The sequence below is a fragment of the Papio anubis genome, chromosome 4 (genome assembly GCF_008728515.1).
Source record: "Papio anubis isolate 15944 chromosome 4, Panubis1.0, whole genome shotgun sequence".
NCBI classification, from domain to species: Eukaryota; Metazoa; Chordata; class Mammalia; order Primates; family Cercopithecidae; genus Papio; species Papio anubis.
The window spans coordinates 14671518-14685406 of NC_044979.1; the positions used below are offsets into that span (position 1 = coordinate 14671518).

The following is a 13889-nucleotide window of genomic DNA, read 5'->3' on the forward strand; positions in this document are numbered from 1 at the left end:
ATAGGTAGATGTGTGCCATGGTGGTTTGCTGCACTTATCAACCTATCACCTAAGTATTAAGCCCCGCATGCCTTAGCTATTTATCCTGATGCTCTCCCTCCCCATCCCCATCCCTGACAGGCCCTGGTGTGTGATGTTCCCCTCCTTGTGCCCATGTGTTCTCCTTGTTCAACTCCCACTTATGAGTGAGAACATGCGGTGTTTGGTTTTCTGTTCCTGTGTTAGTTTGCTAAGGATGATGGCTTCCAGCTTCATCCATGTCCCTGCAAAGGATGTGATCTCACTTATTTTTATGGCTGCATAGTATTCCGTAATGCATATTTACCACATTTTCTTTATCCAGTCTATCACTGATGGGCATTTAGGTTGATTCCATGTCTTTGCTATTGTGAATAGTGCTGCAGTGAACATAAGCATGCATGCATGTATCTTTATAATGAAATGATTTATATTCCTTTACGTATATACCCAGTAATGGGATTGCTGGGTCAAATAGTATTTCTGGTTTTAGATCCTTGAGGAATCACCACACTGTCTTCCACGATGATTGCACTAAATTCCCACCAACAGTGTAAAAGCATTCCTATTTCTCTACAGCCTCACCAGCATCTGTTGTTTCTTGACTTTTCAGTAATCATCATTCTGACTAATTGAAGTATTTTCACACAGTGAAATACTATACTATGATAAGAATGTGTTATCAACAACTACATGTAACAACAGGAAAGATCTCAGAAACATAAAATTGAGTGAAAGAAGCTATATACAGAAGATTGCATATTGTGTAATTCAATTTTTTAACTAAAATATCTCACAAAATCCACCTCTGCTGTTTGAAGTAGGACAACAGTTACTCTTGGAACTATGACTGAAAATGCACATGGGGGTGTAGTTTCTGGTGATTCTTTTTCTCCTGATGTGGGTGCTGCTTTCATAGGCTGTGTGCAATTTGTGAAAATGCTTTGAGCTGTAGACTTAGGATGTTAGTACTTTTACTTAAATGAAAACTTTTTTAAAAATGTAAATGATACTATCTTTCGTGCTTCCTCAGGTTTATTGTCTCTTTCCATTAGTGTTATAGAGGTACTATTTTTCATATATAGTTACCTCCTATAAAAATTCATAGTGACATGTATAAAATGAGTTGCATCTGTTACCAGCTCTAAAAAAGCAGTGGAAAAATAATTTGGAAAAGGTCATTTTTAAAATTTATTTTTGTTTCAGGGAAAAAGCTGTGACAGACTACCAAAGAGACCACAATTCTTTTCAGGTCTTTTCATCAAAAAGTGGAGTCTATTGCTCTACCTCTTGAATATGGGCTTGCTTTGGCCAATAGAATGTGAATGCTGAGTGTAGACCTTAAGAGGTTTGTCAAGCTTCTCCTCTCTGAGAGCACTTTGATCTCCACGTGACAAAGTCAGGACGGCCTGCTGGAGGATAAGAGACCAGGTGGAGGGAAGACCTCACAGGCGTGTTCCCAGTGACCTGCTGGTTGACTGCAGACACGTGAACAAGCCCAGACATAATCAGTGGACCTGCCCAGCAAATCTACAGACTTCAAACTTAATAATTTTAAGCTGCTATGTTTTGGGGTGGTTTGTTTGCAGCAAAATCTGACTAATGAGAACTCTTCACAAAGTGTGCTCTGAATATTTTATCAAGCTGGTCCACATGGACTGAATATACATGCTGTATTGTCACCATCTTCAAAATACGTCTAAAATCACACCATTTCGCCCTGTTTCCACAACTACTGTTCGTCAAATCCACCATTGTGTGTCACCATGATACCATAATGGATTCATAAATGTTATTTCTTTTCCTGCCCTTGCCCTATGCAAGTCTGCTCTTCACCAAAAGCTAGGGAGATCCTTTTAAAGCAAAAAGATCATATCACCCCACTGCTCTAAACTTACCAATGGTTTCCCATCTCTTTCAGAGTAAAACTCAGCATTTTCTCACATTGGCTACAGGTTCAACAGTGTCTGGCCTATTCTTGCCTCCCTTATCTTATCTCCTACCCTGCTGTATTAGTCTGTTTTTACAGTGCTATAAAGAACTACCTGAGACTGGGTAATTCATTTTAAAAAAGGCTTAATTGACTCAGTTCCACATACCTGGAAACTTACCATCATGGCAAAAGGCAAAGAAGAAGCAAGGCACGTTTTACATGGCAGCAGGAGAAAGACAAAGTGAGGAGAGAACTGCCAAATACTTTTAAAACCATCAGATCTTGTGAAAACTCACTCACTATTATGAGAACAGCATGGAGGAAGCTGCTTCCATGATCCAGTCACCACCCACCAGGTCCCTCCCTCAACAAAATGGGGATTACAATCAAGATGAGATTTTGGTGGGGACACAGAGTCAAACCATATTATTACACCCCTGGGGACTCCCAAATTTCATGTCCTTTTCACATTTCAAAACACAATTATGCCTTCCCAACAGTACCCCAAAATCTTAACTCACTCCAGCATTAACTCAAAAGCCCAAGTCCAAAGTCTCATCTGAGACAAGGCAAGTCCCTTCTTCCCTGAGCCTGTAAAATCAACAAGTTAGTTATGTCCAAGATACAATGGGAGTACAGGCATTGGGTAACTGTCCCCATTCCAAATGGGAAAAATGGGCCAAAACAAAGGCCTATAGGCCCCATGCAAGTCTGAAACCTGGCAGGCCACCCATTAAATCTTAAGGCACCAAAATGATCTCCATTGACTCCATGCCTCATGTCCAGGGCATGCTGACGCAACAGGTGGTCTCCCAAGGCCTTGCACAGCCCTACCCCTGTGGCTCTGCAGGGTACAGCCCTTGTGGCTGCTTTCGTGGGCTGGCATTGAGTGCCTGTGGCTTTTCCAGGTGCACAGTGCAAGCCATTGGTGGAGCTACTATTCTGGGGTCTGGAGGATGGTGGCCCTTTTCTTATAGTTCCACTAGGCAGTGCCCCAGTGGGGACTCTGTCGGGGGACTCTGACTCCACATTTTCTCTCTGCATTTGCCCTAGTAGAGGTTCTCCATGAGCGTTCCACCCTTGCAACAGACTTTTTCCTGGACATCCAGGCATTTTCATACATCCTCCGAAATCTAGGCAGAGGCTCCCAAAGTTCAAATCTTGTCTTCTGCATACCCACAGGCCCAACACCATGTGGAAACCAGTAAGGCTTGGGCTTGCATCCTCTGAAGCAACAGCCTGAACTGTAGGTTGGCCCCATTTAGCTATGGCTGGAGAGATTGGGACACAAGGCTCCATGTCCTGAGGCTGTACAGAGTAGTGGGGCCCTGGACCCGGCCCAGGAAACCATTTATCCCTCCTAGGCCTCTGGGCTTGTGATCGAGGGGCAACCATGAACGTTTCTGACATGCCCTGGAGACATTTTTACCATTGTCTTGGTGTTAAAATTCATCTTCCTGTTACTTAGGCAAATGTCTGCAGCAGGCTTATATTTCTCCCCAGAAAATGCCTTTTTCTTTCCTACCATATAGTCAGGCTGCAAATTTTCCAAACTTTTATTCTCTGCTTCCCTTTTATATATAAGTTCAAATTTCAGATCATCTCTTTATGAAAGATATGACTGTATGCTTTCAGAAAAAGGTCACATCTTGAATGTTTTGCTGCTTAGAAATTTCTTCTGCCAGGCACCAGAAAATTATCTCTCTCAAGTTCAAAAGTTCCACAGGTCTCTAGAGCAGGGGCAAAATGCTGCCAATCTCTTTGCTAAAGCATAGGAAGAGTGACCTTTGCTCTAGTTCCCAAGAAATTCCTTGTCTCCACCTGAGACCACCTCAGCCTGGACTTCATTGTCCATATTACTATCAGCATTTTGGTCAAAACCATGCAACAAGTCTCTAGAAAGTTCCAAACTTTCCCACATCTTCTTGTCTTCTTCTGAGCCCTCAAAACTGTTCCAACCTCTGCCCATTATCCGGTTCCAAAGTTGCTTCCACGTTTATAGGTATCTTTATAGCAGTGACCCACTCCTGGTATGAATTTTCTGTATTAATTCATTTTCACACAGCTATAAAGAACTACCTAAGACTGGGCAATTTATTTTAAAAAGGTTTAATTGACTCACAGTTCCACATGGTTGGGGAGGCCTCAGGAAACTTACAATCATGGCAGAAGGTGAAGGGGAAGGAAGGTATATCTAACATGGTGGCGAGAGAGAGAGAGAAAGTGAGGGGGAACTGACAAACACTTTTAAAACCATCAGACCTTGTGAGAACTTACTCACTATCATGAGAACTGCATGGGGGAAAGCACCCCTATAATGCAATCACCTCCCACCAGGTTCACCCTTTGATTTGTGGGGATTATAATCAAGATGAGATTTGGGTGGGGAAACAGAGCCAAACCATATAACCTCCTTACCCTTTTCTCACTGTTCTGGCTTCTTGGTCTCTTCAATGTCCCTCAAACATACTATTCAAGACTCCACATCTTCACTTGCTGTTTCTCTAGCTGGAATGTTTTTTGCCCAAGTGGCCACATATCTTACTTTCTCAGCTTCTCCAGGTTTTTGCTTGAACATCTCTTTCTCACTTGGTGATTCTATGACCATCTTCTTTAAAATTTCTCATCTCCAGCAGCACTTCCTAATATACTCTCATGCTTTCTTTCTCCCCATCCGTAGCACTTACTGCCACCAAAATTGGGATGTGTATTTATTTCCCAGGGTTTTCATAACAAATTACCACAAACTTGGTAGCTTAAAGTAACAAATATATTGTCTTATAGTTCTGGAGGCCAGGAGTCCAAAATCAAAGTGTCATCAGGGCCCTCTTCCCTTGACAGCTCTAGGGGTGGATCATTGCTTGTATCTTCCAGCTTCTGGTGGCCCCAGGTATTTCTTGGCTTGTGGATGCATAACTCCAATCTCTACCTCTACCTTCACATCCCCTTCTCTGTTTTCTCTTCTCTCTCATGTAAGGAACTTGTCATCGGACATGGCGTCCACTCGGATAATCCAGGATGGTCTCAGTTTGAGGTCCTCCATTTTATTATATTTTAAAGACTCTTTCTTTTTCAAATAAGTTCACAATCACAAGTTCCACTTTGAAAGTGTGAAAATATATTTTTGGGAGCCATCATTCAACCCACTACAACATGTATGTATGTAATGTGTGTGTGTGTGTGTGTGTGTATATATATGAATTGCCAGATCATAATTGCCTTCATTACTTCTCTTTTCTTTTGATCTTGATATTCTCTTGCTCCTCTCTCTCTCTCTCATCTTCTCTTGGTTTTCCGCTTCTCCACACTCATCTCAGAGATAAGTAACAAGCTCAGTTTCAGGAATTGGCAAACATTTTCATTCCATGCCATAGTGATTCTCAACTCTCCTTACAATGTATACACACACACACACACAAAGATATTATCTGCTATCTGTTTCTGCCCACAAAGGTAACAGGTTTTAATATTTTGCTATCGTATCCCTACAGGTATGTAATAGATCCTTAATAATATATATTAGTTAAATGAATGAATAAATATAGTGAGTTAAAATATATACTGCATGTGTAATTAATATATATTTATATTTTATTTTGTGGGCTTCCTTATGAGTTTGGCTGGTGATAATCAAATCTTCAGGGCATGTTCTCTGGATAAACTAATAAAACTGACTACCAGCCTTTTATGATGCTTACCCCAACAAGATCACCAAATGCCCTAAAACTTCTAGCTTGCTTTGTGTGTCACCTTAGAAATAGCTTGTTTCTATACGAATTTAACCAGTAATCCACTATAAATTATTTTCTCTGTTGAGGCAGATTTCTACATTGGTCTGATCTCCATCCTCTGCTTTGCTGACCCTGTGCACTTCTGTATTCCTTCCACAAAGGGGAAGGAGTTCAATATTCCATCTGTTATTTGAAAAAAAAATTCAATAGAGTTCACCAAGAAACCCTACTTCTACATTCTCCCTTTCCAAGATATTCATGAGGAATAATAAAGAAATAAACTGCCCCTGAGAGTTGCAGCCTTCCAGGTTATCTATGTGGAGTCAAGTAGGTGTGGAATGGTGTGTCATTCAACCCACTACAATATGTATGTATATGATATATATTTGTGTGTGTGTGTGTGTGTGTGTATATATATATATATGAATTGCCAGATCATAATTGCCCTCATTACTTCTCTTTTCTTTTGATCTTGATATTCTCTTGCTCCTCTCTCTCTCTCTTATCTTCTCTTGGTTTTCCGCTTTCTCTACACTCATCTCAGAGATAAGCAACAAGCTCAGCTTCAGGAATTGACAAACATTTTCATTCCATGCCATAGTGATTCTCAACTCTCCTTACAATGTATATATATATACACACACACACACACACATATACACAGAAAGATATTATCTGCTATCTGTTTCTGCTCACAAAGGTAACAGGTTTTAATATTTTGCTATCGTATCCCTATAGGTAGGTAATAGATCCTTAATAATATATATTAGTTAAATATATATTTTAGACAGTTCCAGAGAGCATAGCCTTCCCAACCATTTTCCCATGCAAACCCTAATCTAGTGGCAGCTTGGACTGCCCAAGATATTTAACAATCAATGTCTTTTCCATTATGGTAATTGATCCTCATAACCATTGTGTAAGAAATGCCAAGCAACTATTATTACTCCTGTTTTACACATGAAGACTCAGTGTTTCCAAAAGTATAGATGGGTTGGCCAAGGTCACACGGTGGAAAATATATGCAGGGCTAAAATTCAAGTTGTTGCCAGAGTTTTTTTTTAATCTTTCATTTCCTAATCCCTACTGAACATGTCTTTTCTTTTCTTAATGCACACATTTAATATCCCTATATGACTATGCCATTGTATTTTGATTCATTTGAAGTTTTCAGAAAATAATCTCTTTTTTGTGTGTCTAGGTTTTAAATAGAAATATATTCCTCATAACTTCTTTATTGCATCAAGGGACCAAACTACATTCCAGAAGCAAACATTAAATCCTTTCCATTTTTAAACATTGTTCTCTTTTGTACATTTATTCCCTAAAGCAATTTTATTTTTGTTTCTTTTTTCCTCTAGGACCTATAATTCACATTTTTTTTCATTTTTATTTTATTACTGTTCTGCAGGTATAACAATTCATAACTCCAACTATATTCCTTTACAACTAGCTTTCATACTCGGCTTCTAAAGAAGTATGTTTTCCTCTAGGGAGAGCCCATTCACTAGAGAAAGACCCAGGTTTGGATTCAGGGAACTGGGACTTTTGACCTCTGCTCCCCACTGTCTGTGGTTGTATGTTATTTACTTCCTTGAACATCTGTTCTGGAAGTTTATAAAATGGAACAAATAATTCTGACTAGCGTGTCTTAATTAAGAAGAAAGAGAAAGCATTCTTGAAAGTATGGTTTGTTCTTAGCTAAAAGATGTTATTAATGCAAGAAACTCTCCTGTTTAAAACTGTTACAATAAAAGAATTAAATTCCCACTAATGTTGGCCCACTATGTTGAATACAGCTTAAAAATATATCGCCCTTTGCTATTGGCAAAACTATGAATCAAGAGTGAGCAAATCTATGTACCTTCTATGGGTGTAAAGCACATTTGATCAATGAGGTTCTAGTGTGTGTGTAGAAGGTGTTAGATATATAGGTAAGGAGAGTTGAGAATCACTATGGCATGGAATGAAAATCTCTGTCAATTCCTGAAACTGACCTTGTTACTTATCTCTGAGATGAGTGTGGAGAAAGTGGAAAACCAAGAGAAGATAAAAGAAAGAAACAAGAGAATATCAAGATCAAAAGAAAAGAGAAGTAATGAGGGCAATTATTATCTGGCAATTCATATATTTGATGATATTTATTTATCATCTATTTTATGTTCATCCACTAAAGGATACATTGTGGCACCTAGAAGGGAAATATAAAATTCTATAAAAGGCAACTGTGTGAGTTATATCAGAAGACAAAACACAATTGTGTAAGGTGCAATTTACTTACAGATAAAAGAAAGCACTCTAACTAGTTTAAGCAGAAAGGCATTTAATACAGGTTAGTAAGTGCTCGCAAAAAATGTTGCAAAAACTCAAGAAGCAGTCTCTGCCACCAAAATTCACTCCCAGCACAACATCAAGAATGAGATTGTTGAGGGAGTTGTTACCTCTGTCTTAGAAAGATGGGAAATCAGGAAGCTACCATCTATTTTGTTGGCCCCAGAGCTATTAGTGTATGGCAGATCCAAAAACAGCTAACTCACCCATCACCATCTCTCTTCCTACTCAACTTGGTTATAAATTTACTCACAGTCTTAGAAACCCCATTTGGGGTCACAACCATTGAGAATTATTTTCTCTAGCTCTCTAGAAGGTGTATGGCCTTAGAGCAATGACCATATGCTCAGATGCAGACACCCAAGGGCCTGAGATTGATGTAGACATGGTGATGTCATATTAACATAGGCAATGTCCTAACTGAGTCGTTAAAGGAGAAAGGGTGGAGGAAACCATACAGGCTCCCACTCGACCTTTCTTTCTAATCAATTGCAATTGACTAGTCAGATCTGCTGGCCTGGCAATATGCCAGTTTCTTCAGAGCTTCCTTGACCTCTCGGTTTCTTAGGCAATAAATGAAAGGGTTGAGAGAAGGAGTGACAATGGCATAGAAGATGGAAATAATTTTGTTCTTGTTGAAGGCATGGATAGCTCGAGGTCGAGCATACATGAAAATAATGGCTGAATAGAAAATGGTGACCACCACAAGGTGGGAGGCACAAGTGGAGAACGCTTTCTGTTTTCCTGTGGGCATGCGTAAGATGGTGGCCAGAATGCATCCATAGGACAGGACAGTAATAAAAAGTGGGAAAAGGAAGATGCCCAGTGCCAGGATAAAGTCCACCAACTCAGCTATGGACATGTCTGTGCAGGAAAGATTAAGTACTGGAGAGATGTCACAGAAGAAGTGGTTGATGACATTGGGACCACAGAAGCTGAGGTGGGAGATGAAGTAGATCTTCGCCAGGGAGATGCCAAAGCCAATGGCCCAGGAACCAAGAGCGAGGCGGAAGCAGAGCCCATGGCTCATTATGGTCGGGTAGTGGAGTGGGCGACAGATGGCCACATACCGGTCATAGGCCATGGCGGCCAGGAGCACACATTCTGTGCACATGAGTGCAATGAAGAAGTACAGTTGTATCATACAGAGTGTGAAAGAGATGCTGTTGTTCATAGACCAAAAACTAAACAGTAACTTGGGCACAGTCACAGAGATGTACCAAGTCTCCAAGAAGGACAGGTTGGCCAGGAAGAAGTACATAGGCTTGTGCAGTGGCCGATTTTGCTGCACCAATAGGATGATGATCACGTTTTCAGCCACTGTCAGAATATAGGCCACAAGGAATATCAGAAACATGGCTGCCCGCATACTCAAGCTCCCAGGGAATCCCACCAGAATGAACTTGGTGACTCGTGTGTGGTTCTCCAGTTCCATATTGGAGACATAGGGCTTAGGTCTCCTGGGGAGGAAAAATCATTTGATCAGACTCCTTGGTCCAGCTATATTTTTCCATCCTTGTCTTCTCTATCAGTAACAGTAACAGTTATCATTTATTAATACATATTATAGTTCAGACCATGAACTGGGTACGTGAGGCACACAACGTAATTTAATTTCCACATAGCCGTGTGTGTGTGTGTGTATGTGTGTGTGTGTGTGATAATATCTGCTTTAATGATGAAGAAATCGTGTCTTGGAAAGGAATTAAGTAACTGACCAAGCTGTCACTGGTAGCAGGGCAGGAATCACATCGAAGTCTCAGTCTAAAACCCACGCTCCTTCTACTATCTTGCACCGTCTGACACTTTACAATTGCCAATTCCAAAAGACACACCTGACCTTCCTGTCTCACCACCTACCCAGAGCTCTGGAAGTTCTTCCTTACAACTCCTTTATCCTTCACATGCTATTATTTTCATCTACCATCCCTGGAGATAGAGAGTAGCTGTCATCACCTGTGAGGTACATGAGAAAGTGAGTAGCAGAGATTTGGGCTTTTCGGTATTAAAAATCCCCTGGACTTCATTCAAGTCAAAGGTCTGCCACGGATTTGCTATGACCTTGAAATCTTACCCTCTCTCAGATTCAGTTTCCTCTGTTGTCAATGTGAATATTAATATTTATTCAGCTTATGTCGTTGAGAATCAAAATCCAAATGAGTTAATGTAAATGAAATTGTATAAAAACTAATAGCAATAATCATGAAAGGGGATTTTCCCCCATATTAGAGCAGTGATGAAGGTAAGAATATGCTAACAGGAGGGAGGGGAGGAGCTGCTGTGATCCAAGGCAAAGCCGTGAGCGAAGTAAACTTGGGCCTCATTCAGGGAATGTGACGTTCTTGGGTGTGAAGGTGGGGATCACTGAGTGGAGATTTTTAAAGATAAGCAAACAAAGATGGAGATGCATTATAAAATTGGAAATATTTTCTATCAAGGTTAACAGACAGAACATAACACTAAAGTAATCAGGAAAGGTCCCTCTGACCTTTGAGGAAGTGATACTGAGGCTGGGAAAGATTCTAGGGCCCCAGCTCTTTGAAGGGCTGAGGTGGGAGGGAGCTGTGCTGAAGGAGGTGCAATTGCCGTGCTGTGATGGATGGAAAAGGAGCCAAGGAAGAAGGCAGGAAGGCAGAAGTGCAGGACCCCAGAGGTTATAATCGGGGATCTGAACAATGGGCGAAAAGCAGTGGGAAACAAGCAAAAGATCAAAGGTGGAATGGGACATGATATGATTTATGCAATGGAAAGATAACTCTGTCATTGCAAAATGGACTCCTTGGAGGCAAGAGTGTGAGCTGTGAGCTATGAAACTAGTTGGAGGCTACTCAGAATAGGCCACAGTGAACTTAGATACTGTGGTTCCAGAGAAGTGGATTTAAGATACACGTTAGAAGTAGAACCTTTAACAGTAATTGGTGGGTTGGATATGGAAGGTGAGAGAAAGAAAGAAATCAAGGAGGAATCTCAAATATAGGGCTTATTACCTAGAGGTGATGCCATTTACTAAGGTAGTTAGTTAGATGGCATCATTTACTAACTATTTTACTATCTTTACTAACTGTCTTACTAACTATCACAGTTCAGAAAATCCTCTAACGATAATTTATTGAGTATTTAATAGATGCTGGGAAGTTCTTTTCATGCAATATCCCATTTAATCCACAAAACAATGTTAATTATACATTGTTATTCTAATTTCAAAGAAGACACTGTGGTTTGGCCAGATTGAATAATATTTCCAAGTTAGACAGTGATAAAATCAGAATCGTAAAGCCCAGGGCTGACTACAAAGGCATGTCCTTAGCCACTAGAGTGAAACACACTGATGAAGAATATCACATTTTGGACTCACCAGTGTATTTTACATTTAAAATTTCTGACTATTTTATGAAATGTTCTTTAACCCTGTTGAAATTTTATTATAAGCTGAGACTATTAGAGATGACCCCAAATGTTAAAAAGAAAGCAATATGACACAAGTACATATTCAGTCAGACACACATAGCAGAAATGAATGTATAGAAATGCTTGGTAAATGTATCAGAGAATAGATAATGATTGGATATGTTTTGAAATGTAAATTAGGAGCAAGAAAAGGCATTTTTGGCAGATGAACCAGAGTGAACAAAGGCACAGAGATCTGAAACAGCTTGAAATTTTCAGGAGAGCAATTTATAATTGCTACATGAGTGGGCAAATTGTGAGTGAGTAAATGAGCAGAAAAGAGATGGCTGGAGAGAGAAAGAGAGAGACTTTATTGTCACGGACCAGATCATGGAATAGTGAGGCATTTAAGAATCATCTTGAAGTATAGACAATTAGTAATCACTGTTTGTCAGCAGGATGACAATATCCTCTTATTATATTCTTGTTTTTGATGTGGGAGGGTGGGTTCGGATGGGACAAGGTTGCCAAACCAGAGATTCATGGACCCATTAAAAAGCACCCTCACAGCAGACACTTAAAGATACACACAAAAAAAAGAAAAGTCATTCTAGCTTATAACATTTGTCAAAGAAACAAAGATGGACATATTCAGCTATACTTCTTCACAAGTTACATAAGTTTTCACTTCTAGAGGAAGCTCTACAAGAAAAACAAAGAATTCCTTATTTCTCATTAACTAAGTAAAGGTGCACAGGCACTAATTATTGCATACTGGTATTTTTGTGTATCATCTTACTGCAAAATATGTAGAGCCTTTTTACTTATAATAGTTTTTACTCCATTAAGCATCCTCAAACTTGTTACCCCTCATAGCAGATTTACCCCCGGTCTAGAATCAAACATCTTTGTTTCTTATGCCTGCTATGCACTTCTCCCCAATTTTGTCAGGGTTCTATACATATGTAGGTTCCAAGTAATTTGAATTTGATGCCAAAACAGCAGTAGTTTTTGTAGCCACCACCACAAACAAGTTGCCAGGAAGATGCAGCGGTTGCAGTACAGGGATATCAGGTCATCGGGTCCATGGTAGGGATCTAAAGTTTGGGATCATAATCTGGGGCACTTATTTTTGATCCACACCAAGAGATGTCTCCAAAGTAGCAAGGGGAGCCTGCTCCCTCAGCTCACTGCATAGCTGGCTGCACTTAGATTTCGGGAGACAAGAATACTATCTGGACTGATTGCTAGGAATTGAGAGTGGATAGAACAAAGAAGCATTAAACATTTTAGAGTTTAAATGTTGCTGCACTGTAGGAGCCTGAAACAGGGCTGCCTGCATAGTGAGAAAGTAATGCTCTGAGAGGGAGCACTTACCTAGGCACAGCAGCTTCTGATAGGATGATATGTGAAAACAAAGCCTTCACTGATTCTAAAATAGGAAGAAGTAGAAGAAAAAGATGCAGGTATTGAATAGATGTGAGGAACCCACTTTTTAAACCTAGAAAGAGCGACTGGGTACAGATTGCCCCACTGCTTTCAAGCTGAAAGCCAGGATAAGATGACAGGAGAGCCCTAGGCACCAGGACTACATCTGATGTGCCTGATGTGGCACCAGGCTGGTTCTTCCAGCACCCTAGGACCAGGGTGCCCATCACCTTCCTGGTGAACACGGCAGTGATTTTAGGCACACTGAGCTGTGAAGACCTTTGGATTCTGAGGGCTTTATAGAGTACCAAGACTTTCCCTACATGTCTGTCCAGACCCAAGAGAAAATAACCTTGACAATGGCAGCTCAGTTCTCTTGTGGGATTCAAGAGAAATTTCCATTTGCCCATTGTGGTGATCTTAATTGTTTTATATGTTATTAGTTCTAAGAAAAAACAAAAGTCCACTTGGGACCACATACTTTGGAAAAAGCCATATTTTTTTTTGACAGATGAAGAGAAAAATGTACTGCAGTTAAATCTCTATGTACAGACTTTCGAATATTCTTCCATCTTTGGCTTACTTGAAACAGGATGATGATGCAAGTGCTCCAAATGTGATATTGATATCCAAAGGAGACTGATATTACTACATTTTAGTAAAAGTTTAAATGACAGTTTTTGTTTTAGATACTTATGTCAACTTGTTCACTAAGTAAATTTATCATGACAGAATTTATTGTTACTTTGTCAGCTGCCCGTGGGTACCATTTAACTAATAGTTCACATTCTGGTACAAAGCTCTAGTGTACTAAAAGTCACTTCTTCTGTAGCCAGCAGAACTCTTAAGTTGCCCTCTCACAAAGAAAAGCTATCAGATTCACTGTGATTTGATGCAATGGGAGATAAAGATATTAAAAGTTATAAACAATTCAGTCTGGAGAGCCACACATGTTTATGGTAATTAAGCAAGCAGTCTTCAATACAATTTCTCTTATAGGACTGAAGTACGAAAACCAAATAGTAGCAAATAAAAATAAGGCATCTCTTTCAAATCTCTGG

At 40.0% G+C, this 13889-nt stretch overlaps 1 protein-coding gene across 1 annotated transcript; it reads right to left on the reverse strand.

The window, feature by feature from the left end:
* Window positions 1-8336: 8336 nt before the first annotated feature.
* Window positions 8337-9510, reverse strand: LOC101015441 (olfactory receptor 6B1). Its single transcript, XM_031665055.1, has one exon. The coding sequence runs from the start codon at window positions 9446-9448 to the stop codon at window positions 8513-8515; it is 936 nt and encodes a 311-aa protein (XP_031520915.1). The 5' UTR covers window positions 9449-9510; the 3' UTR covers window positions 8337-8512.
* Window positions 9511-13889: the final 4379 nt, after the last annotated feature.

Excerpts from the sequence above, each read along its gene's own strand:
- LOC101015441 (XM_031665055.1), bottom strand. The coding sequence starts at position 9,448 with ATGGAACTGGAGAACCACACACGAGTCACCAAGTTCATTCTGGTGGGA.